We start from the raw sequence: 26713 nt of genomic DNA, 5'->3' as shown, positions 1-26713 counted from the left end.
AAAGTTTGCGTCTATATTGATTCGCCTATGTAGACAGACAGCCTAAGTAGTAAAGTACAAAATAAATGCACTCCTTTGTTTCTGCAACATGTCACCATTCAAGCAGCGTATCGTGTGTTGGATCAGATAAGGCCAGTACATTATGTGTATACGATTCTGAGTACGATTGCTAAGTCGCCATCAGATCTAACTGAGCGGACAGTGTGCTAAGAATGGGCGATTTCCAGTTGTACTGGATGACTTTCTGCCAAGTTTCTTGCGGCGCATTCTTCTTGGCAATGATGGTCTTTCCGAGAGCGCTGGTAGTTTAAAAAATCGGTCAAGTGCGAGTGCGAGCGACTCGCGCATGAAGGGTTCCGCACCTCCGTACATTGTTTTAAAAACAAGTAGTTCAGTAATATTTTTTTGTAAAAAAATCTAATACAAGCTTTTTGTTGGCGGTACTTTTTGCCCCTGGTTACCAAAGTAGGTAGTCATCAAGACGAATCAAATGAGACCAAAATCGATGCGGTCGTGTCGTTTTATGACAGTTCCTATGGCCAACATCTAACTTCATCATCAGATCAGCTCTACGACATAATAATATTGCATTGTCATCGGATTTATACATGCATTCAAAATTTCCACTTCAAATTTAAGTTGAAATATTAATTCCGCCCGAACAAACATAACTAGTTACATTACATTACAACTACAAGTTAATAAAAACATATCACCAAAATGTAAGCACTAGGTGCAAGTATTTTGAATAAAGAACAATTATAAATTCTCATCCTTTTTAGCTGTCGCCCTGTCGGAGGCAAATAGCGCTTTAGACTCTTGCCATGCGCCGCCGCCCGGCGCCCACGGCAGAAAAAATTGGCTGAACGCGGTAATTCGGCCGAACGGCGCGTACTTAGCGCGTATTATTAACCTGATTTAAATTTTGACCTTGTAAATAAATAGTGTTACTTGGTATGAATTATAACGGACCTTTTTTAGTGTAAAAAAAACATTAAATACAGCGGCTGTGAGTGCTTTATTGAAGTTGGCTTTTGTGAAGTGTGTGTAGTGTGTGTCGGAGGTTTGTGGATCATAAATGGTTATTTAGTCTTAATGCTGCACAAAAAAAACTACTGTCGTAGAGACAATTACTTATTAATTATTATAATATCGAAGGTTTTATAAAATCGAAAATTAATAAGTAGTTAAACATTAAAAACAACATAGGGTCACTCGCGTTGCCCCTAGCAACTGACGGCCATCATCTTGGCAGCCTAGCAACCAAAAACCGCTGAATGAAACACGTTTCTTGTATGACGACCCCCCTTAATTTTTAACTTTATTTTATTTTTAGTATTTGTTAAATACCTTAGCTTGTAATCTTACATTAAAAAGATTTTTTGAGTTAAGGAGTCTCTAAATTTGTTTGTACAATGTGATCATAATTTAATCATTCTCATATTGCTATAAGTACTCAATTTATCTTAACATTCGGAACTCAACGGTGAAATTTGCACACGCTTTTAAACGAAGCAACGAAACTATAAAAACTGTGTTAACTTTTACAATAAAAACATAATAAATACATGTAAATAAATGTTGTTGTAGTGGCCACTGTAATACATAATCTGTGAAAATTTCAAGTGCATAGCTATTACGGCTCAAGAGATAGAGCCCTGTAAGAGACGGACAAACAGACAGACAGACAGAGACAGCGGAGTCTCAGTAATAGGGTTCCGTTGGCACCCTTGGGGTACGAAACCCTAAAAATGACGTGTAAAAGTTCCCATTGTGGCCTATTTACGGAATAAATTATTTGAAGTTTGATTTGAAATTTTACTATAAAAAAAAAACTAAAATCCTAATAGGCAGTACGTACTTGATGCCGCGAGTGCGGCCTATTGGGAATGCGAACTATTGGGATTTACCTATAATCTGAGCCGCATTGTGACAACTGAAAATAAGGGTTCCTAGTTAAACTATGGAACCCTAAAAATCTGTCAAGTATGCACCGATTGTTCAGTAAAATTTATAGGTGTCTAAAGCAAGATGTACGCAGTGTGGGGTCATTTTAGATGGTTGGTTACTGGCATAAAAATAATTAAGATTTTTAGGCTATTCTTATTGGTTGTACTAAAAAAAGCTACCATAATTCATATGCCCTATTTTGGTTACGGCAATATTTATGGAAACACATTTTTTAGTGACTGTAACTTATTTCATTGCTGAGTATTTGATATTAATTTCAGCTTGATACCTTCTGCATTCCTGAGAAAAATGGTTTAGCAGACGGACGCACAACAAAGTGGTGCTTTGCAATCAAATCAAATCGCAATAGTTCGCAGCGCCGCGTATACAAAAGGTTGCCGGGTGGACAACACGGAATAACTCCTAAAAATCTAATAACCGCTGGTCCACTGCCCAAACATTGAAACGATGTCAAACAGAGGCTTTACAGGGTTTTAGTTATCATACCTTTACGTTAGCGCCTTATCCACTCTGAAAATTTTGTATGACCGAAAGCACAGCAGATTTATGCGCATAATAAAGCACTTGTCTAATTCGTTAGGCGTTGCTCTTATGGAACATTTACGTATACAATTATATAATAATCTAAAAGGGCGTATGTTTAGCTAAATTACGTGTGGATACGCCTTATTGGTTTTAGAATAGTTTTTATGGACGGTAGTGCGGGACAAACGCGGGTTATTCAATTGGCCGGCGGTCAATCGGCGGCCGGCCGGTTTTGTATGGACCAACTAGAACAACGAATGACGTGTTGTATTATTGCTACGCATTATTAAAGGGAAAACTACGCCATAATTACTACCTATGCGGAATGCTACTATGTGATGTGTCATTGTCATACGAATTCCACATTGCTACTAGATCATACCGTTTTCAATTGCGTAAAAAAATTGTGTACCTAGTTCATTGGAGGTAATGTAAATAAATACCTACTTATTTACGCACCGTCAGCAGCAGCAAACTCTCGCTGATTGATTATCTTGGCAGTAAAGTAGTGTGTATATCATTTTGAGTAGGAAAGTCAAACACCAAATATGCAAATTATATTATTTACGCATAAGTTAATATCAGTATAAAATGATTGATTGAACGCTATTTGTCATCTTTTGATAATACCTACATGTACAGTCACCAGCATTAATATCTGCCACAGCGGAGCGTGCAAAAATATCTGACACGTCCTTCCGGGCCCTAGAAATAGTCGTATCAGATATTTATGCATGCTTGTTGTGTCAGATATTGGTGCTGGTGACTGTACTATCGTATGAGTCAGCACCGAGCCGAGCGGTACTGTTTGACGTTGTGGATCTAGCATGCTTGCATAGCTGACATGATCCAAGCATAATATCAGTATGCTCACACAAAACTGACGTCATTGATCACTGATTTAGGTATTTAATTTTTGTGTTTCGTCATCTAATATTAAGATAGGCACGCAATTTTACTTATTGCCGAATTTTTTTTTAGTTGAGTCGTTTAAGGCCAAAGACACAATTTTTGACTCGAAAGCGTAGTCACGCTTTTGATGTGATACACTTTAAACATCGGTCAACTAATGGGCACATTTATATGTTTATTAAGGATTACTAGCAGATAATAGGTAGGTACATCGTACAAAAACTGAAGTGTCTAGTAGTAAATAATTCCAGGTAGACGCTTAGCTAATTGCACGTGACTGTTCCTATCCTACATAATAATATGAAACTTTAAGCTGAAACAAGAAATAACAAAATCTTTTTCAAACCATTGCAAAGGGGTGAGCTATTTGTCTTGGCAGCGCCTAGTACTCCCGCGACCGGAGCGCTTCCGGGCTCGCAGATGGTGCACCCGGACGGATGCGTGCCACTGCCACTACCCAAATGACGCTTACGACAGTACATACTGACTCGAGATTAAATTAACGCAAGTCTAACAATGTATGTAGTAGGTAGTTTAGTTTTGTTTATCACAAAATAATTCATCCATAATTTCCATTAAATGTTAAATTAGAATTAATGCTGAAATTGTCAAGTCACCTGCATTCATTTGCTACAGAGGAGCGGGCAACCGGCACGTCCTACCGGCACTAGAAACTAAAGAAAGTCGTATCAGATATTTCTTGCTTGTTTTGTTGTTACCTATTGATGCTGGACCCTCCAAAGGATACAAAAAAAATGCAAATGACGAATAGTCATGAAAATAATTAAAAAAACATATATGTATACTGCAGTTTGCTTACATCGCGTTGGAATAGATAAATAAATATTCCCTTCGACATATTAACTTGAAGGTGTTGCGTAAACTGTATTGAGAAAACCATAATTACTCTTTTCATATCGCTTATCTAATCGCTTTCATTAAACCTAACTAGACTGGAAAGATTTGATGATCAGACTCTTAAATGCCTTCTACAAATTCTAAGTATGTACATAGATGATAGTTACGTGTGTATACTTAGTATACTTACTATGAATTCAAAAGTAAGTACAGTCACCAGCACCAATATCTGATCTGATACAAAAAGCGTGCATAAATATCTGATACGACACTATTTCTACTATTCTAGGGCCGGAAGGACGTTAGATATTTTTACACGCTCCGCTGTGGCACATATTAATGCTGGTGACTGTACCTATCTGTTGAAACGATTTAATGTTACCGTTGATCTGGCTAGATTGAAAAAAAAAACATTTCACCGTAATAATACTTTTGCCCACTGAGAGCTTCCATACGATATTCTATAATAATGTGTAATTTGCTAGACGCTCCATTTATTTCAGTTTATGCCGTAAGAGAGCGTAAATTGTATGTTACGATGCCGACGACCATCTGCCGAGTTGCATAACCGCCTAACGCTACATTGAATTGCATTTACAATACCAATTTGTTGGATTTATGCCGTGACGTTAATTTATTAACTATCCTATTCGTATTAGGTTCTAGCAGGGTTCATCTTATGTACCTACTTATCCCTTCGGAGATTTAGCAACATATTCACGAAGAAAAATGAAAAATAAATTAAAAGAAACAAGAGTTAGATGCGGATTTGGAACTAAGTGTTGTGATATATTATAGTATTAATAATAATTATATCTATTATAGATATATTCTTATAGTAAACAATATATCTACAAGTATATGGGTATACATATCTGTATAACAAAGAGGTAAACTTTCTTTGTTTGTATGTAGGTATGCAGTGTGTAGGTAATCTATGGACCTACTGAGCCGATTAAGAAAAACAAAACATTTCTGTAATAGGAAGCTGCATTATTTCAAATTAATATAATAGCCTACTTTTTATCCCGGGAAAGTGCGAAATTCCCGCGGGACACAGACGGCAACAGCTATACTTGCTCAGTACCGTATTACCTGTGTGAATAACCGTGTGGATGTGACGCTAACGTTCACAAAGTCTAAATGCAATGGTGTGAAATTTGAAACTAAATGCACATGCAATTTGTACTAGATCAACGCACATTTTGTAGTAATACGATCTGTAGAACGTCAGTCAGCATCTAATTAGAGATGCGAAACTTGGCAATACGTCGTATCAAAGGTTATCTGACATCATCAATGAGTGTTTGTCTTAGCGGAGCACAAGGTGAAGTAGCAAGTAGATAGCAATGTTGCAATTAGCTTTCTTCGTTAGAATTGTTAGGCAGTAAGGTAACACGTCAAGCTTTTTTGAACGCTTTCTCTATTGAACGTGGGTTGAGGTCGTAGGTTGTTCCGATGCACAAATTGGCACAGAGCCGCGTGGGCTGGCGGATGAGATAGTACCGCGGAGCGAAGTCAACGCACCGGCGGCCTGCCCTTCTCAGGCAACGTTAATCAGCCAAATTACGGTCATGCAGCTCAAACTGTTGACACTTAGATCTTTTATGACTTTGTAATCCTGTACGCCCCCGTTTCTTGAATAAAGATACCCACGCCTTGGTGTTTTGTGTGTGTGGACCGTGTGGACACGCTTAAGTATGTTAACTAATTCTAATTCCCATGTTTGAAACAAACGAAGTCTAATCAACAAACTTCCGGCCGGAACAGAAAATCTAATATCCGGTGCCAGAAACCAGGACGCTTCAGGAGCGCAGAGGCAAAAGTTATGTAGGTATATAGTAGCTGTAATAGCTATAGGGTACCACTTGAAGTTTTGGAGTGTTCTTATAAACTCAATTGCTTTGCTTGTAAGCGGTAAGAATTAACTCCAATTTGTGATGTCGTCACGTCACGTCAGCATCGAGATGGACCGTCTATTCCAATGTATTGGGCAGTACACAGCCGCAGGAGCACTGACCTCTTTATGTACTATACAGACAGACGTACTTCCGCATTTTATTTTATAACTACACCTACACCTGCCTGCTAGAAAACGGGGGAACTAACGCACGGCACGGGCCGAATAAAGAACGAGTGAATGCCCGTGTGGTTTATTTATCCTAGGCTATTCTTTCGTCTGATATAAATAGTTTACGTACAAGTCTGTCAATAATTTAATTCTGTTCACCCATACAATGCAAAATAGTACAAGGTGTTTACCCGTTTCTGGTACAAACAATACAAGTAAAGGAAATGTGAAGTTTGCAATGTTCTTTAGATACGGTCGCGATAACGGTATCATTAGACGCACCTATTTCAATGTTCTTATCTTGAGATAGCTTGTGTCATTGTTACAGAATAGCTCTTTTGTTTATCGATGTTTATTTGTTTTTTTTTTGCAAATCGGATGTTGTACGTTTACCGAAATTGCATGCTGCTTTTCGTGCATAAGGAATAACAATCTGTGTTCTAATTATGTTATGTATGATAATGATAAGTTTTTTATCAGTATGAATTCGTTAACTAGGAAATGCTAGGTGCAATCAAATGTGGTGTAACGGAGCAGGTTTAGAACGAGCACGTGTGCGCGATGTAATTACAATAATCGGCTGCTGATTTCAACGCCTGCTTTAAATAGACGCCGGAACCATGCTAGGCGTTTCGGTTTTTAAAGTGGAAGTTTATGCCGGAAGTGCCACTAAAGCAGAATATGTCGCTGATTATTTTTTTACAAGCTTTTCATTAGCGTGCTCAGTGCTCTGGTTGTCTGTTTATTTATTTGTTTGGATCCAATCTTGGAAGCTAAATTTGACCCACCTTCAGTGGTCCGATTGACTTGAAAGTTGGCATACTTATGTAAATCTGGTGAGAATACAATAATCTGGTAGTGACATCCTGGTGGTCCGGCCAGGATCGTCTCCGCAGAACGGAACTGCTCAACGGTCATCGACTTGAAATTTGGTAGAGCTTGTCTAAGCTAAAATGACGCGTGCCTCACTGAACTATATCAGCTCATTATGAATAATTATTTACGTTAAAAGAAAATATCGTGAGGAAAGATTTGTGCAAATCTGCGAAGAAATTCAATGGTGTTTTTGAAGTTCTCAATCTGCACTCCGCCCGCTTGGGAATTACCGCACATGCCCTCTTGTTCTGAGAGGAGGCCTGTGCCCAGCAGTGAGACGTGTAGGTAAAGGCTGGTACAAAACCTGTAAATATTTTAAAACACAATCACACAAATAGTACACAATCCATACTAATATTATAAATGCGAAAGTGTGTGTGTTTGTATGTTTATCCGTCTTTCACGTCGAAACGGAGCGACGGATCGATGTGGTTTTTGGCATAGAAATAGTTCATGGGCCAGAAAGTGACATAGGCTACTTTTTATCCCGGAAAATGCACAGTTCCCGAGGGATCAGCGCGCGATAACCGAATTCCACCTGTTTCATTTCGCAACTGTTTAATATTTCTGAAACTGTAAATATTTCAGTATTTTTATAAAACTAACCTAACCTAAAGGTTCTACACGATGACCCTAAAATGAATCCTGAAATATTTACAATTTTAGAGTTTGCGAAACGAAAAGTTGCGAAATGAAACAGGTTGCCAAACGTTACGTTGCGAAAAGGCAGTACCCGCTACCGCTAGTTATACATACATATTAATGTTTTTATTATGCATGTGCCTGCCTATAGCCGTTATTATTGTTTTGCGTGCACGTGACAACTTGCGATTCAAAATAAACGCCGAAAAGGGCTCTTCTTTTACATGTCACTTTTTTAAACTACCAGCGCTTTCAGAAAGACCATCATTGCCAAGAAGAATGCGCCGCAAGAAACTTACCAGAAAGTCATTTTCAAAATTCAAAAACATTTATTTGTAAGAATACAATTATTTGTGTAAAAAAAAATACATTAAAAATACAGGGATGTATGGAATCCCTTACTTAAGAAAGTAAAACTAAGCAACTTAACTATATCCATGTCCGGTGGAGTGGAAATGTAGAATAATTCCACCGTCAAAAAAAAAAACGAAATGTCAGTAAGTTTCCTTATTATTTTCCAGACAATGTCCGTCGACACTGTTGACCCCGCTATTGCAGATTATCCTCGAAGAGGTCCGTGTGGCATCCAAGAAACAACCCACCGAGTTCGGCTACAAATCCGACGAGTCAGGTGAGTCACTCGACCTACCTGCGATAAAATGTTATTCACACCTGTCCAGATAACTAGCAGTTTGTAGACGTTATTCATGGCTATAAAAACGTAATATATGTGCCTATTTTCACTGGTTTGGCTTCTCTGAATTAGATAGTGAAGTCATTCAAGGAATGTCCTACTGCGCAGATGAGATGAGATGATCACCGTTTAAATGTAGGTTTTCATTAGCGAGGAGAATGAACGACGTTGTGTGCTATAGTTCTTGGTACGATTAAACTAGAACATAGTGCCTAAAATGTTGTTGCAAAGGTTCTAAAGGGATGTTGCAAGAATGCCAAGTTATATGTTTTAGTTTTTTCCGAAGCTCTTCGCTTGCGGGCATTAAGCAAAGCAGAAAAAAACTGGCTACATACAATGTAAGTAAAAACACCGCCGTTTGGTTGCTCTATGCTAAAATAGTACTACGTCAAACAAACAGACGTATACTAATTCATAATAATATTAATAACTATAATAAGTATATTTCACTAACAACAAAAACACTGAGATTTAAGTAATTTCCTGAAACTTTGTAGAAATCGTAAAACATGTGAGCGTATATTATTGATTTGAATTATTCTTCACATCAACACATACTTAACCCAAACTATGCACTTGACCATCAATATTCGCTCGTTCTAAATATAGATCTGGAGAAAATCAATACTTTATTTAGTGCAAGTTGAAATTGCACCGGACGGGAGAGCAGATGACGTGCGGGACGTGCCCCGCGGCGCAACAGGCTGTAGTTCCGCTCCGCTCAGAGATGCATCTGCGTTGTGTTCGGTGTTCAGTTGTACCGTTGGTTTTCATTGTTTACTAGCACAGTGTTTTCTGGGCTAGAGTTTGGAACTTTGTGTTGTTCACTATCGTTTCTGAAGCTATATCATAATAGAGGCAGTTAGTGAAACTAGGACAGTATGTTTTTCTTAATGGTATTGTAACTGACGATAGAAATATCATACTATACCATCCCAGCCTATATACGTCCCACTGCTGGGCACAAGTCTCCTCTCAGAACAAGAGGGCTACGGGAACGGGACGATAGAAATGTTACGTTTAAATTAGAAAATAGACTTTTGTATTAAAGGACGCACAAAGATTAAGCTTAATTTGAACTTATTTTGAGATAGTCTAAAATAGCCTACCTATAGACAAATGAGAGACATGAAGATAGCAGTTCGTAGCGGACTACACGAAGCAGCAGCAGCAGTAGCTATGACGCTATTGGTTGCAATGTATTTCTATGAAAAATCTTCCGTTGCTAGCGAAATCACGCCTGCTGCTGCTGCGTGTAGTCGCCTACGGAACTTGTAACTACAGTCACCACAACCAATATCTGACAGCAAAGCGTGCATAAATATCTGATGCGGTTCTATTATTAGGGCCGGTAGGAGTCGTGTCAGATATTTTTGCACGCTCCGCTGTGTGTGGCAGATATTAATGCAGGTGACTGTGCCTTAATTATGCCCAGCCCTTATGTTAAGTACGACGATACTTACAAGACCACTTCTTGCTACTTGGGCGATTTCTTTAAAATTGGTTAAATTACAATTGTTCCTTAATTTTCCAGCATACATAGCCCTGCGGCTGATGCAAGCTGTCACGGCCCGCGTGAACGCCGTCTGCCTCCGTTACTTGGACAACTCGCGGCTGGACACGCTGCCGCCGCCGCCGCCGGCGCACCTGCAACAGCTTAAGACGGTGTCAGCGGCTACCAAGAACTCCAGGCGGGTCATGGAGGACAGACATGTTGAGATCGGGAATTTGGAATCCTTGTTTGGCATCGAGGTTGGTGTTTGTTTGTATTGTTTAAGTATGAAATTGTCGATCGATCACTAACTGGGAGAAATTTCACCGGTACCGGAGATATTTTGGATGAATTGAAGTATCAAAGTTACGTCAAAGTAGTCAAGATTCCGAGGTTTATTGTAGGTACATCTTTAATCTACATAGTAATTTAATGCATTGTCTATACCTTCCGCCGCTAACTTTGCCTAAAACAAAAACTATAAAGGTATAATTCCAATAATTGAATAAGCACTATACCGTTAAGCGATTCGAACACAATCCGGGAGTAACGTAAAGACGTCGCATAAAAAATGTATCTCAAAAATGCGTCAAAACTGAGTATTAAGTAATGAACTTTTACGCAGATTTATATGGCGCGTGGTATAGATCTCCATTTAGGCATTCAGGACGCGATTGCATAATAAAGTACAAGTAAATAGTATTAGCGATTATTGAAATTCACTAATACTATTAACTTGTACTTTATTATGCAACTGGGCCCTGGGCAATAATAAATAATACAGGCATACTTATATAAATTGTCTTAATGTCTACTACAAATCGTCGAGGTTTTAGTAAATCACTGGCAGTTGCCAGTTCTTGTCTAACAAACTAGACGTAGTACTTCTTGTTGTAAATGACTATTCTACGTCACGTTTTTGTGATTGCCAGCGCATACACACTTTTTATTGTCGAGCACGTTTTCCTCCTCCGCCTGTATAAATCATGCATCGCTCTTTTACATATTTAAACTAGGCTGAACTAATTCGCTGTCTAAACGCTATTATGAAGAAATGCATAAGTTATATAGAATAAACGTCGTTAAAAGTAAAACTCTAGTTAACTACTGTTTACTCGTATAATCACGAGTTAAAATTAAACGATACGCGTAGTAAAAAACGGAATCATTTTATGATAGTACTAAATAATTATCTTAATATCCTGTCCTTATTGTGTTCCGATACTTGTATTGGGTCTCACTTAACGTTGTCGCATTAATACAGAACGACAGGATATAACTGTAAATGGCTGACTTATTCCCCGCGGGAGGACACTCGGCTACTTGGCTTGACCGTAATTTATCGATATCGCTTCCGTTCGTTATTGCGTATTATGTAAATGTTTTAGTTTGCCTGCTCGTTTGCCCCCTATACCATAAAAAAATAGTACTTTTAAAGTCAGTATTCATTGCTTATAACAATTCCTACGTTGTTTCTTCTATATATTATCCCACCAAAACATTTCATGTAAAAATGGCCGCTAAGACTCTCACAAACTCATAACGCTTTCGCTGTAAAAAGTTATCAGATCCAAGGAAAAGCCAAGCCCCTTAACCCTGGATTTACTAACCCTACACCTTTGTTTATAATTGACCTGGGATTTTCATAGCTCTATTGCATTTCATAAAATTTAAAACCTGTGACATAATTTTCTACCGTACATAAGTCTGTCGGACCGTCAAGAAATTAAGCAAGATTTTTTTTTGTTCGACTGTATGGCAAACGAACAAGTGGGTCTCCTGATGGTAAGAGATCACCACCAAGATATTAATTTTGTCTTCAATATTGTGATAATATATGTATTATTAATCTTAATTTCTTACAATATCGTCGGCCAGACGGTCTGATGTTATGTACGGTACCCAGATATATGTAAACGAGCAATTCTTGTATATTTATTTACATATTTATTTATATCAGGGAATGTTGGAAATGGTTCTAATCATTTCGACGAAATTTGCTACGTTGGGCGAACAATCGATTTAGCTTGGTATTATCTGCAAAAACGCATGTTTTAAAAATATGGTGTTGAAAGTTGGCAGTAAGTATCTGTCTGCCTTAACTAACTGCCTACGTACATAAGCAAAGCAGTACTGTCTCCAGCTGAAAATCTGAATGACCTAATATTAAAAGCATCTCTCTCCTCTTCCAGACATCGAAGCCAACAAGTTTCTACGCGGTGTACGACGGGCACGCGGGTTCCGCGGCGGCGACGTACTGTGCGGCGCACTTACACCAGTACGTAGTGGAGAGTCCCCACTTCGCCACAGACCTCAGGAAGGCGCTGCGGGACGCCTTCTTACGCACCGACAATGAGTTCATTAGAAAAAGTAATCAAGAGGTACGTTGGATGTTCTGATGACATCGAAAGGGTCAACATCAAACTAAGCCCTTCCTTCCCGGTCGTTCGTAATGGATTTTTCCCGACTGCATTGCCCCATCTCCTATAAAGCACCTCATATGAAAAAAAAAAACTAAAACAAGAAGACAAAAGGAAGGTCCGTCTTTGGCCCTTAGGCGAGTCAAACCAAAAAAAAAAGAAAAAACATCAAACTGAAGTGATTAAAAATGTAATGTTCTAAGGTTTTAAGGCTTTTAATAGCGGTGCCGCCGTTTAGCGGCCGCTATCAAGCGTTAAATGACGTCAATAAAACGTCCAGGAAACCACGCCGTAAGTTTCCATGGACAATGTTTTATGACGCCATTTGATGTTTTATGAATTATGACAACCACTAAACGATAGCATGTTGGAGGAAACCATGATTTTAGAGCGATTACGTATTAACGATCCGACTTAGATCCAAATCCGTGAAAATACGGACCGGAGTAGTCGTAGAACTATTTGTGTGGTAAAATAGGATGACCGAAATTGGATCTAGGGCGTAAACTAAGGACCGTACTACGTAGTGCGAAACCGCTCTTAGAGTACGAAAGATCGTGTAATCCAGCAGAAAAAAGTATACGTGCGTTTCGTTATGCTAGTTCAGTTTATGAAACTACATATTATTCTGTTTTAATAAGAAAATGATACTCGTTCAAATGTCTCGAAACGCACGAGCACTTATCAGGTTTTCTAGCGATGGTTCTTAGACATGTTTCATCAAGATCGGTTCAGCCGTTTTTGAGATATTGAACTTTGTAGTGACAAAGTTGGGGGTTTCCCAACTTTTTGTTGGTTAGGTTATCTCTTTTTAAGGCAGTACATAATTGTAGGTACTTTTACCTTCATGGCTGACGGATTACTCGTATTTTTTTATTATAATTACTAAATGGAGAAGATGGATTTCTAAAATAATTATCTATTAATCTATATGCAACTATATGTTATTCCAGCGCGCCTGCGGCGGCAGCACGGCGGTGGCGGTGGCGGTGCGCGGCCGGCAGCTGCACGCCGCGTGGGCGGGGGACTCGCTGGCGCTGCTCGCCAAGCGCATGCGGCTCATGCAGCTCGTGCGCCCGCACAAGCCCAGCCGGCAGGTACGTGACAGGGACACGAACAGCGCGCCTGCGGCAGCTGCACGCCGCGTGGGCGGGGGACTCGCTGGCGCTGCTCGCCAAGCGCATGCGGCTCATGCAGCTCGTGCGCCCGCACAAGCCCAGCCGGCAGGTACGTGACAGGGACACGAACAGCGCGCCTGCGGCAGCTGCACGCCGCGTGGGCGGGGGACTCGCTGGCGCTGCTCGCCAAGCGCATGCGGCTCATGCAGCTCGTGCGCCCGCACAAGCCCAGCCGGCAGGTACGTGACAGGGACACGAACAGCGCGCCTGCGGCAGCTGCACGCCGCGTGGGCGGGGGACTCGCTGGCGCTGCTCGCCAAGCGCATGCGGCTCATGCAGCTCGTGCGCCCGCACAAGCCCAGCCGGCAGGTACGTGACAGGGACACGAACAGCGCGCCTGCGGCAGCTGCACGCCGCGTGGGCGGGGGACTCGCTGGCGCTGCTCGCCAAGCGCATGCGGCTCATGCAGCTCGTGCGCCCGCACAAGCCCAGCCGGCAGGTACGTGACAGGGACACGAACAGCGCGCCTGCGGCAGCTGCACGCCGCGTGGGCGGGGGACTCGCTGGCGCTGCTCGCCAAGCGCATGCGGCTCATGCAGCTCGTGCGCCCGCACAAGCCCAGCCGCAGGTACGTGACAGGGACACGAACAGCGCGCCTGCGGCAGCTGCACGCCGCGTGGGCGGGGGACTCGCTGGCGCTGCTCGCCAAGCGCATGCGGCTCATGCAGCTCGTGCGCCCGCACAAGCCCAGCCGGCAGGTACGTGACAGGGACACGAACAGCGCGCCTGCGGCAGCTGCACGCCGCGTGGGCGGGGACTCGCTGGCGCTGCTCGCCAAGCGCATGCGGCTCATGCAGCTCGTGCGCCCGCACAAGCCCAGCCGGCAGGTACGTGACAGGGACACGAACAGCGCGCCTGCGGCAGCTGCACGCCGCGTGGCGGGGGACTCGCTGGCGCTGCTCGCCAAGCGCATGCGGCTCATGCAGCTCGTGCGCCCGCACAAGCCCAGCGGCAGGTACGTGACAGGGACACGAACAGCGCGCCTGCGGCAGCTGCACGCCGCGTGGGCGGGGGACTCGCTGGCGCTGCTCGCCAAGCGCATGCGGCTCATGCAGCTCGTGCGCCGCACAAGCCCAGCCGGCAGGTACGTGACAGGGACACGAACAGCGCGCCTGCGGCAGCTGCACGCCGCGTGGGCGGGGACTCGCTGGCGCTGCTCGCCAAGCGCATGCGGCTCATGCAGCTCGTGCGCCCGCACAAGCCCAGCCGGCAGGTACGTGACAGGGACACGAACAGCGCGCCTGCGGCAGCTGCACGCCGCGTGGGCGGGGACTCGCTGGCGCTGCTCGCCAAGCGCATGCGGCTCATGCAGCTCGTGCGCCCGCACAAGCCCAGCCGGCAGGTACGTGACAGGGACACGAACAGCGCGCCTGCGGCAGCTGCACGCCGCGTGGGCGGGGACTCGCTGGCGCTGCTCGCCAAGCGCATGCGGCTCATGCAGCTCGTGCGCCCGCACAAGCCCAGCCGGCAGGTACGTGACAGGGACACGAACAGCGCGCCTGCGGCAGCTGCACGCCGCGTGGGCGGGGACTCGCTGGCGCTGCTCGCCAAGCGCATGCGGCTCATGCAGCTCGTGCGCCCGCACAAGCCCAGCCGGCAGGTACGTGACAGGGACACGAACAGCGCGCCTGCGGCAGCTGCACGCCGCGTGGGCGGGGGACTCGCTGGCGCTGCTCGCCAAGCGCATGCGGCTCATGCAGCTCGTGCGCCCGCACAAGCCCAGCCGGCAGGTACGTGACAGGGACACGAACAGCGCGCCTGCGGCAGCTGCACGCCGCGTGGGCGGGGGACTCGCTGGCGCTGCTCGCCAAGCGCATGCGGCTCATGCAGCTCGTGCGCCCGCACAAGCCCAGCCGGCAGGTACGTGACAGGGACACGAACAGCGCGCCTGCGGCAGCTGCACGCCGCGTGGGCGGGGACTCGCTGGCGCTGCTCGCCAAGCGCATGCGGCTCATGCAGCTCGTGCGCCCGCACAAGCCCAGCCGGCAGGTACGTGACAGGGACACGAACAGCGCGCCTGCGGCAGCTGCACGCCGCGTGGGCGGGGGACTCGCTGGCGCTGCTCGCCAAGCGCATGCGGCTCATGCAGCTCGTGCGCCCGCACAAGCCCAGCCGGCAGGTACGTGACAGGGACACGAACAGCGCGCCTGCGGCAGCTGCACGCCGCGTGGGCGGGGGACTCGCTGGCGCTGCTCGCCAAGCGCATGCGGCTCATGCAGCTCGTGCGCCCGCACAAGCCCAGCCGGCAGGTACGTGACAGGGACACGAACAGCGCGCCTGCGGCAGCTGCACGCCGCGTGGGCGGGGGACTCGCTGGCGCTGCTCGCCAAGCGCATGCGGCTCATGCAGCTCGTGCGCCCGCACAAGCCCAGCCGGCAGGTACGTGACAGGGACACGAACCGAACAGTTAGTGCCACCACAGTTGAGCTCCGCACACAGCACAACATGTCATCTAGTCACAGCGGGATTTTGACATTCGCTCATTCATTTCATTCGTTCTCCTTTTGTGCAGTCAGTTATTATTATTATCGCGTTATTATTAATATCGCGTATTAGCGTATCTGCCGAATATTGTGCGCCATTGAATGATTGTGACGAACTTTAATGTAAATGTTACCATTTATGTAATCACTCACTTTCTGACAGTAAATGATTTGATTGATTGATTGGTTCTTCATGTAGCTGTTGTGTCTAATCATTCACTTCAACTCTCGTGGCACTACCTATAGCAGAGGTGGATGAGCGGTTACGGTGCTCAAAATCTACGCACGATTCTACTGCCAAGGTAAAAGAGGGTGGGAAGATCATTTTGAGCACCGTAACCGCTTATCCACTTCTGCTGCTGACTGTACGTGCCGCTGCGCCGGCGCCTCGCTGGCTCTGCTCACCAAAATATTGGGTTCTACAGAGCGTCTAACGGTTAGGTGTCTTTGCTCACGTGAAACATTTGTTTGTTTGTTTCCAGTTGTTTAGTTGAAATTCCAGCTAACTAACTATCCCCGTTTGAATTTGCAAAAATTTCATCTTGGTCTTCATTTATGTTGCTTGAAGAAAAATTGTGCAAATTTCATGTTTTATTTGCAAAATAGTTTATCATTGTTACAACATATCGTCAATAAATAATTGTTGAAAATTGTTTTCAAATAAGGATTTCAAAACAATTTTCATCATTTGCGCTTTATCACTGCCACAACAATCAGGTTAACTTAGTTGCAATCCCTAAATAAAACCCTCGGGCCTTTTCTCTTGCATTACAGCTCAAGGGCTATAATGTTTTTTTTTATTTGTGGCTCCACACCACGTAGTTAGAATAGGTTCAATTTCAAGCAAAGAGGTTACTCACTTCAACTCGACTTAAAATTATTTGGCTTTAAATTTATTTTAAATATATAAAAAAATTATTGCAATTAAACTTATTTGTCTTCAAAAAGGAATTTATAATTTTTAGTTAAAAATTAAAGATTTTATTTCAGAATTGGAATTAGTGAAAGACCTCGGTGCCAGACTTTGGGCCTCTGACGTAGTCTCGGTCGTGATTCTTTATTTACTCCCTACAGACACAATGAACTATTATGGCTTTATTTGCATTTTCTTTCTACTCGAATTGTACTAAACCTCCGGTTAAACAACCAACCAATGAATTGGTTTGCTATCATTGTTTTCAAACATCGATTGATAATGCTCCTTTGATCACAGGACGAAAAGGATCGTATAATAGCTGGCGGCGGAACGGTCATGTACTGGGGCACATGGCGGGTCAACGGTCAGCTTGCAGTTTCGAGAGCTATTGGTAAGTGCCGACATTAAGTTCAATGACAGGGGACCCATTATATCTTTTATTTCCCTCACTCAATAGATAATAGTGCGCTAGAGTATAGAATTTACGTGATTTGCCATGTAACTTAACGATTAACATATTAAACTTATTAAGTCGAGGAACAATTCTTTCAAGCGTGCTTGATATTCGCATATTTGCTTGAATGTGACACTGCCTGCACTGGGCGTTCACAAAATTTTGAAATAATTAAAGCGCCGTTGATGTGAATATAATTTGACGTCTGGACACAAAAAACACATTAATTTCATCTCTCCTGTTCGGAAAGTTTAATTTTCATGGGTAGATTAGCCGGGTGGAAAATTGCGTAGATGGAAGTCATTCGTGAAATGTGTAAGAAAGAGTTGGAATATATAAATAAGTAATAAAGGTCAAACTTCTTCGTTCGGCGTTCAAACTCCAGTTTTGTATATAAGCTCCTTGGTCGTGACCAACTTGTTTTTTTTTTTATAATCGGCCGTGGCGAGTGGCCAACCGGATATAAGTAAATTCAATTTATTATTATTCTTTTTTTTTTTTAGTATTTTACTTTCCTTGCAGTCGAAATGAAAAGTAGAGTCGAAAATACAAACTGAGACATGGATGCACAGAAAAACCAGAAAAAGAGACCAGCGCTGGGAATCGAACCCAGGTCCTCAGCAATCCGTGCTGCGTGCTATAACCCCTACACCACCGCTGGACAGGAATCTAGACACGAATTTTTCCTATGCATACATATCTCAGGTTGCTTATTTCTACTACGCTACTTATGCAGCAGCACTAGCGACATCTATGTTCCGCTCTCATCGAGAGACGTCACACTCTTTCGGAACCAACCGCTCACCCAGACAAGAGATCTCGCTACTAAGCAATCAAATTATTATGGGTATCCCGTGAAAGTAACAAATTTGGAGTTGAAATAAAAAATACAAAAAGACTCCAAAAAACCAATCATGAAAAGTAGTGTCTAACTCGGGTGAAATTACCTATTGCCCCTCGAACTATTGGCGCTCTCACTTCGTTCGAGCGTCAGAAATATCTCGGGTGAAATGGGTCGCTTTCCACCCTTGGTTATCAACCTACTATTTAAGGTTGTAAGATAAGATGTTTTCTTTTTGTTTCTTGCTATGCAAGTTGTAAAGGTACTGGCAAAGTTGAGTAGCTTATCCGCCTTCAGAAATTATGTCTGTTTTTTAAAGGTGAAATCGCAAGTAATATATGTTTGTAGGGAATTTGTTTGGTTGCGGCGTCATTGGCAGCATCAGGCTGCGTTCCCACCAGATATGTGCGAGGATGTGCTGCCGCTGAGCATGCTGAGGGGAGCGAGGATAGGTAAATGAAGCGTTTATATCCTTTTTAATCGAGTTACCTAAAAAGCGAGATGCCAATGAATGCATTACGCCTAAATATGAAATTTGCCTAAAAAGCTGTTTGCCCAAAACGAGCAGTATGCCTGAAGTGTGAAGTTGCATAAGAAGCAGATTACAAGAAATACAATATGACTGAGAAAGCTGTTTGCCGTAAACGAGAGATCGTGAAGCAGAATGTCTGAAATTTGAAATGACTGCGAAGTTGATTGCCTGAAATACAACTGGTTTTTGGTTTAATCCCAAATAGCGCGACGGGAGGACGGGGGCAGGGCGCTTTGGTGTTATTTGCTTTGTAAGCATTTAACCACTTAGGCATATTGCTTTGTAGGCATTTAAATACTTAGGCATATTGCTTTGTAGGCATTTTGCTCTGTAGGCAATCTGCTTCTTAGTCAACTTCACACTTCAGGCATACTGCTTTACGCCCATCTCTCGTTTAGGGCAAACAGCTTTTTAGGCAAATTTCATGTATAGGCAAAACGCCTTTATTGGCATCTCGCTTTTTAGGTAACTCGATCAAAAAGGATCATATTTGGTTCATGAAAAACACATTCCTCGCAACATTCGCACATCTCTGGTGGAAGCGAAGCTTCAAGGTTCCTGCACTGAACAAATATGGGGCCAAAGGGCAGTTTCGTTCGTAATATTTAATTAAAATGGGGCTTGTACTTTACAACCCCCATTACCAATACTCATATCAATATTTGGGTGCCATTCGCATCGTAGAATATTTTTGTCGTTGATTGAATGAATTATCTAATGATCTATTGATCTATGTCGCGGGTGAGCAAAGTAATTGTTTTTAGTTTATTGAATGAATGCTCGTTTAAATTCACATTTTTCCAATTCAAATTGAAAATATTTTTAAGTATCTTTTACATGAGCTATTTGAATTGAGTTGTTTCGGTTTATTTTGCAATTTTCCTAAAACGTCTATGATTTCAGTATAATTTGCTAATACAATCCAATCATATACGAAAGAAGACAGAATTTTATTAGGTAGGTACTAACACTCGATATCAATACTTAACATACCTATCTTATAAAAGTTATGAATATAAATTACGTGCCTAGCTGTAGGCGTACTTTTTTAAAGGCAAGAGGAAGCAGTGAGCAGTACAAGCACAATTAAATCATACATGAGATCGTAAAGTCTCATACTATAAAAGTAGTGATAATTACTAATTGCAGTTATACCAAGAAAACTACTAAAATTCCCACAAGTATTGTTACGGCGGTGGGTTAGGGGGAAACTTTAATCGTGTTTTTCGACCCATTGGAGGCGTTTTCAGCAGGCTGGAATAATGTTTCAGGCCGTTTCAGAGGACGCTCTATCACATATTAGTTTATCAAAATTTCACCCAAGTTGCCGTCGTTTTCAGGCGCCTGAAACCTGTTTTCAGTCCGTTTCAGGCCACCCTCTATCCGATGACGTCATAATCTGAAAACCCGTTTTCAGGCGTTTTCAGGACCCCTTATGGGCCCCTGAAGTACATTTCAGTATATGGCGAAATTTTCAATAGGAGTGAATGAGATAGCATGATTAGAAAGAGACAGCTATACTGAGAACATTCGAGAAGGTGTGTGACAAGGATAGCCTATATGTGTGAGAGAAACAGACTGATGATCCTGTTTCCGGAATATTCTAGTAACTGTGTAAGAGAGATAGCACATGAAAGAGACAGACACTCTACTCGTTTCCGGAACATTCGAGATGTAGGTATGACGTCCTAGCTGGACTGTTCTCGAACTTTGTGGGCCGATTCACCGGGGGTATATAAGCCGGGTGAGGTTGCCGCGGAGGACAGTTTCGAATGCGATACCGAGCGATAAACATCGAAGAGAATCAAAGCGACTTGTAAGTGAGTTTTCGAGTGCGAAATTACTGTGAACTGTTTTTAAGTGTTTTGTAAAGTTAAGTAACAGTGTGAAAATAAATCCTACTCTTATTCATCGGTGTTAAAAGTGCTTTTCGATCACGAACCCACCCCACGAACGTAACATTTGGTGTCAGAAGTGGGATTGAAAATGCCGCTTACTCCGCGAGAAGAAGAGAAGGAGAGGATGCAGACCCGAAGCCGCGCCGCAGCTGGGGACCCTACAGACACCGCCGCAGCGTCAGATACAGCGGTGGCAGTTTCCCCAAAGTCGGAAATAGACGTCAGTGCGATTCTGGTCCTCCTGAAAGAACAAGCTAGAAGGCAGGAGGAACAAGCTAGAAGGCAGGAGGAACAAGCTAGAAGGCAGGAGGAACATGCTAGAAAGCAGGAGGAACAAGCTAGAATCCTGCAGCAAGAGCTACGGGGTCAGAAGGAAGCTCAGGAAGAACAAGCTAGGATTCTACAGGAGGAACAAAAGAACCAGTTCGAACTCCTCCGTGAGGTACACGACGCAACCGCAGAATGGAAAAAGGAGATGGCTGAGGTCCAGGATAAAATTGTGGCAGTTGACATTAAAGTCGAAAATCACGAAAAGCGCCTCAACGGTGTCAACGAAAAGGTAGAAGGCCACGAGAATCGCCTCCAGAAGTTGGAGATTAAAGTGGCCAACGGCACCACCAGTTTATCGGGTGCACCAGCCACAGGAGGTGAAAAGTTAAAGTTACCACCATTTGATGGTACCTCTTCATGGGCCGCATACAAGCACCAATTCGAGTTGGTTGCGGAAACGAATGGCTGGAGCAAGGATTATGCAAAAACGGCACTAAGTTTGGCGCTACGAGACGAAGCCCTCACTGTCTTGGAAACGTTGGGAAAGAATAAGACATACGACCGTCTCCTTGAAGCTTTAGAAGCACGCTTCGGTGATAGTCATCTGGAGCACGTCTACAGAGCTCAACTGAAGGATAGGACCCAGGGTCGTAATGAGTCATTACAAAAGTGGGCCCTAGAAATAGAGAAACTGGTCCAAAAAGCATACCAAGATTCATCCTCTTTTACGGATGGAATGCTAGTGCAGACATTCATAGATGGATTCAAGGAGACGGTCGTATGTCTTATTCTTTCCCAACGTTTCCAAGACAGTGAGGGCTTCGTCTCGTAGCGCCAAACTTAGTGCCGTTTTTGCATAATCCTTGCTCCAGCCATTCGTTTCCGCAACCAACTCGAATTGGTGCTTGTATGCGGCCCATGAAGAGGTACCATCAAATGGTGGTAACTTTAACTTTTCACCTCCTGTGGCTAGTGCACCGATAAACTGGTGGTGCCGTTGGCCACTTTAATCTCCAACTTCTGGAGCGATTCTCGTGGCCTTCTACCTTTTCGTTGACACCGTTGAGGCGCTTTTCGTGATTTTCGACTTTAATGTCAACTGCCACAATTTTATCCTGGACCTCAGCCATCTCCTTTTTCCATTCTGCGGTTGCGTCGTGTACCTCACGGAGGAGTTCGAACTGGTTCTTTGTTCCTCCTGTAGAATCCTAGCTTGTTCTTCCTGAACTTCCTTCTGACCCCGTAGCTCTTGCTGTAGGATTCTAGCTTGTTCCTCTTGCTTTCTAGCATGTTCCTCCTGCCTTCTAGCTTGTTCCTCCTGCCTTCTAGCTTGTTCCTCCTGCCTTCTAGCTTGTTCTTTCAGGAGGACCAAATCGCACTGACGTCTATTTCCGACTTTGGGGAAACTGCCACTGATGTATCTGACGCTGCGGCGGTGTCTGTAGGGTACCCAGCTGCGGCGCGGCTTCGGGTCTGCCTCCTCTCCTTCTCTTCTTCTCGCGGAGTAAGCGGCATTTTCAATCCCACTTCTGACACCGAATGTTACGTTCGTGGGGTGGGTTCGTGATCGAAAAGCACTTTTAACACCGATGAATAAGATTAGGATAATTTCACATTGTTACTTAACTTTACAAAACACTTAAAAACAGTTCACAGTAATTTCGCACTCGAAAACTCACTTACAAGTCGCTTTGATTCTCTTCGATGTTTATCGCTCGGTATCGCATTCGAAACTGTCCTCCGCCGCAACCTCACCCGGCTTATATACCCCCGGTGAATCGTTCCACAAAGTTCGAGAACAGTCCAGCTAGGACGTCATACTTACATCTCGAATGTTCCGGAAACGAGTAGAGTGTCTGTCTCTTTCATGTGCTATCTCTCTTACACAGTTACTAGAATATTCCGGAAACAGGATCATCAGTCTGTTTCTCTCACACATATAGGCTATCCTTGTCACACACCTTCTCGAATGTTCTCAGTATAGCTGTCTCTTTCTAATCATGCTATCTCTTTCACGCCTATTGAAAATTTCGCCATATACTGAAATGTACTTCAGGGGCCCATAAGGGGTCCTGAAAACGCCTGAAAACGGGTTTTCAGGTTATGACGTCATCGGATAGAGGGTGACCTGAAACGGACTGAAAACAGGTTTCAGGCGCCTGAAAACGACGGTAACTTGGGTGAAATTTAGATAAACTAATATGTGATAGAGCGTCCTCTGAAACGGCCTGAAACAGTATTCCAGCCTGCTGAAAACGCCTCCAATGGGTCGAAAAACACGATCAAAGTTTCCCCCTAACCCACCGCCGTAACAGTATTTATAAGTTGCATGATTCGAATGAGTAGTTGAAGATTCATCGGAAAGATAATTTAATTTACCTATTTACAAGCTTTTATTTAACTTATCCTTGTATATTTTTGTTTGCTTAAAATCTTGCAAGTTAATTTTGATCCACATCCTATGATTGGATTGGTTTGAAATCCGGTGTAGGTATACGTATGTAGGTTAGATGACAATGCAAGTAGTATAGATAGCAAAACGTACTTCTACTATTTTTTTTAACAAGAAAATATTTTTAATTGTTGTCAAACTCGATATTTTTCGATTAAATTTTTTTTGAACCGTTTAACTAACGCCTGTTTTTTAATTCTTCGCAATGATTATTAATCATATTTGCATATCATTGTCAATTTTTAGAAGCCATTCATAAACATACTGCACAAAAAGCTCATAATGGGCGTTCAAAAGGGTTAGGCGGCGACGCGGTGGGTGCGAACAGGGTTAATCGTTCGTTTTATTGTTATTGCGTCACTTCTTGTATACTGGTATAGCTTCCAGTGACTCGTTTTTCCACCGCCTTTATTGCATATGAATTACAGTTGAAAATAGAATCGACCTTTATTTATTTAGTTGTGTGTTACACCGTTCATTTTTCACAATGAATTGCGGTCATTACAGGCGCGCGGCAAGCATTAGGCTGTTAGTGACTAGGGGATGATCTGAGTTTCGTATTATGCAGTCAATGACGCAGTAAATGTGGATCTCAAGATGTATTTTCGCTAATTTTGGGGGCGACAGAGGGGTGTGGTTGACTTTTATTTTGATGATATCTAAGTTAAGTAGTTTTGATAACATGATCTGTTTTGCTCGGGAAGTGATTCAAAGCAAAGCAAGATATAGATAAATAAAAAGTAAACTATCTTGGAAATATATACACATAAAAAAACAGGCTGACAAAATGACATGTTGGTGCGGCAATGTACATACCTAAATGATGCTTGATGAATTGTTTTCAGTCTTACATATTATTATCATGGCGCTCTAATATGAAACCTTGTAATTAATTCTAGTGATGTAGTATGCATGTACCTACCTACCAACATACTATACTTGGTTTGGATAGGTATTTAACTAAATGTAACTGTGAGCAGAGTGGTTGCAAAATTCAATTCATGATGTTCATTTCACTGGTCGTCCAAAAACAAGCCGTTCAAATGGCAATGCTTTAAAAGAGGAAATTCGACGCTGCATTGGAGAAATTCAGCCGCATCTATGCAAAATGGTCATAGAAAATTTTGACAAAAGAGTGCGTATGTGCCAGCAAAGCCTAGGAGGACGTACTATTCCACAAATAACCTTATTTTATGTATTTCAAGATTTTATATACAAATATATTATAACGAAAAAAAATGTGTTTTTCATCAATTTCAAATCTTGCGTCCTTTTTAGGACACCCTATATCACGCCTGTATTCCCAAATGGGGTATGCAGAGCACACGAAACGTTACCGCATCGGAGCCACTTTTAGCAAGTTTAGGTTTTAAGTTTGACAAAAACGGTGTAATAGTGACAGGTTGCTAGCCTGCTGCTGCTGCTGTGTTTTTTAATGTAATTTTCTATAAATAGCCACATTACTATGGTTTACTTTTTTTTGAGTAGGTAAGTACCTAGATAAATTTTAATAGGCTAATAATAAAGTACCTAATAGGTATTAATTTTACCTTTCAGCATCAGCAGAAAGTTGAAAAAGTTACAATGTTGGTTTTATCAGCGTTTAATTTAGGCACCCGTAAACACTGCAGTACACACGTTCTCGTGACGTCGCCATTATTATTTAAAATATTATAGTATGTACCTAGTTACTTAGTACCGAGCGTTTATAGCCACGTTACGGAATCGAAACGGGGGTGAATAGAGCGGGCGGCGGCGCGGCGCAGCACTCACCGTGTAAGACGCTTCGCTGTATGCGTGCGATTCGGGCGCTCTAGTATGAAGTCGAATTACTGCCTATATTACTTGTATTGTGGCCTGATTATGTAGGAATAAGAGTCGTACATATTTTTGATGAAGACGAATCCAAAGACACAAAAATCATAAAAATTGGTTCAGCCGTTCTTGAGTTATAAATGGTGTAAAACGACTATGTTTTAAATATATATATAAATATATACATATATATATATACCACGACCAGATGGCCTAGTGGTTAGAGAACCTGACTACGAAGCTTGAGGTCCCGGGTTCGATTCCCGTGTCGTGGCAGATATTTGTATGAAAAATACGAATGTTTGTTCTCGGGTCTTGGGTGTTTAATATGTATTTAAGTATGTATCTATCTATATAATTATATTTATCCGTTGCTTAGTACCCAAAACACAAGCTTTGCTAAGCTTACTTTGGGACTAGGTCAATTGGTGTGAATTGTCCCGTGATATTTATTTATATATTAAAAAAAGATGTATGCAATTAAATGTGAATCATTTTAATCTGTTATCACACAGATTTATGCCGTAAGGTTATTAAAACATGAAAAATACTCGTTGAGCACTCTCAAACAGCCATTAACTCATTAGTAAAAGGAATTAAATACCTATATTTATAACTTCAGTAATAACTATCCCGTTTGCATTAGCCTGTAATTACTATAAAAATACTTGTGAGAGCTGTCCTGTTAGAAAAAAGTTATTCGGGTAAGAAAAACGGGAAAGACGCTATGGTAAGTACGCTTCAACGAAAATAACGAATCAGTTTGTAGGGAACTTCCCACACAAAGTGTTAGTTTTGCTCATCACTGTATGTATTCCGTCAATATTACATACGTACATAGTACACCTATGTTTGTTTTTTAATTGACGAAAACAATATTAGACGGTACTAAATGTCCGATTAGTTAATGAGATTGAAGCCAGTTTCTAGTAACTATCTCAGAGCATTGATAATTAAAACTTATTAATTGAGAAACTGTTGTTTTTGTTATTGATTCTTCAAACCACATATTTTTCGATCCACTAATTATTGTTGTTATCAATATTATTTTAATAGGCTAATGCTATTAAAAAATAATCACTGTCACATTAATTATTACAAAAAAACTAACTTTAATAATAATTGATCGTTATTCATATTCATATTATATCAAAGCACTCCAATAACAATTTCCACCCACGTGCGTGATTTTTCCAAACAATGGCGCTGCTGCATTAATTTACAACTCAATTGAGGTTCGAGTTTTTTTTTTATTTTAAATTTATACTCAATGGAATGCACTTAGAGTCTAAAATACCAACGGTGTGGTCGTGAAAAAAAAAAAGTTAAAGTGGTTTGGTGGTGCGCGCGCCGGGCGCCGTAAAGTCGTGGCGACCCCTAGGTTCTTCGCGACCCCATCACCCCCATGCAACT

At 42.4% G+C, this 26713-nt stretch overlaps 1 protein-coding gene across 1 annotated transcript in view; it reads left to right on the top strand.

Annotated features, from left to right (window-relative positions):
* Positions 1-26713, top strand: part of LOC141427975 (uncharacterized) — a 98253-nt gene that overhangs the window by 4043 nt on the left and 67497 nt on the right. Inside the window, 5 exon segments of the mRNA XM_074087594.1 lie at positions 8377-8486; positions 10084-10301; positions 12234-12422; positions 13415-13558; positions 17336-17429. Coding sequence (XP_073943695.1) covers positions 8377-8486; positions 10084-10301; positions 12234-12422; positions 13415-13558; positions 17336-17429 — 755 coding nt within the window.

Source organism: Choristoneura fumiferana, chromosome 5, assembly GCF_025370935.1.
Source record: "Choristoneura fumiferana chromosome 5, NRCan_CFum_1, whole genome shotgun sequence".
NCBI lineage: Eukaryota > Metazoa > Arthropoda > Insecta > Lepidoptera > Tortricidae > Choristoneura > Choristoneura fumiferana.
The sequence above is the reverse complement of the archived record's forward strand: the minus strand, read 5'-3'. Positions and strand labels throughout refer to the sequence as shown.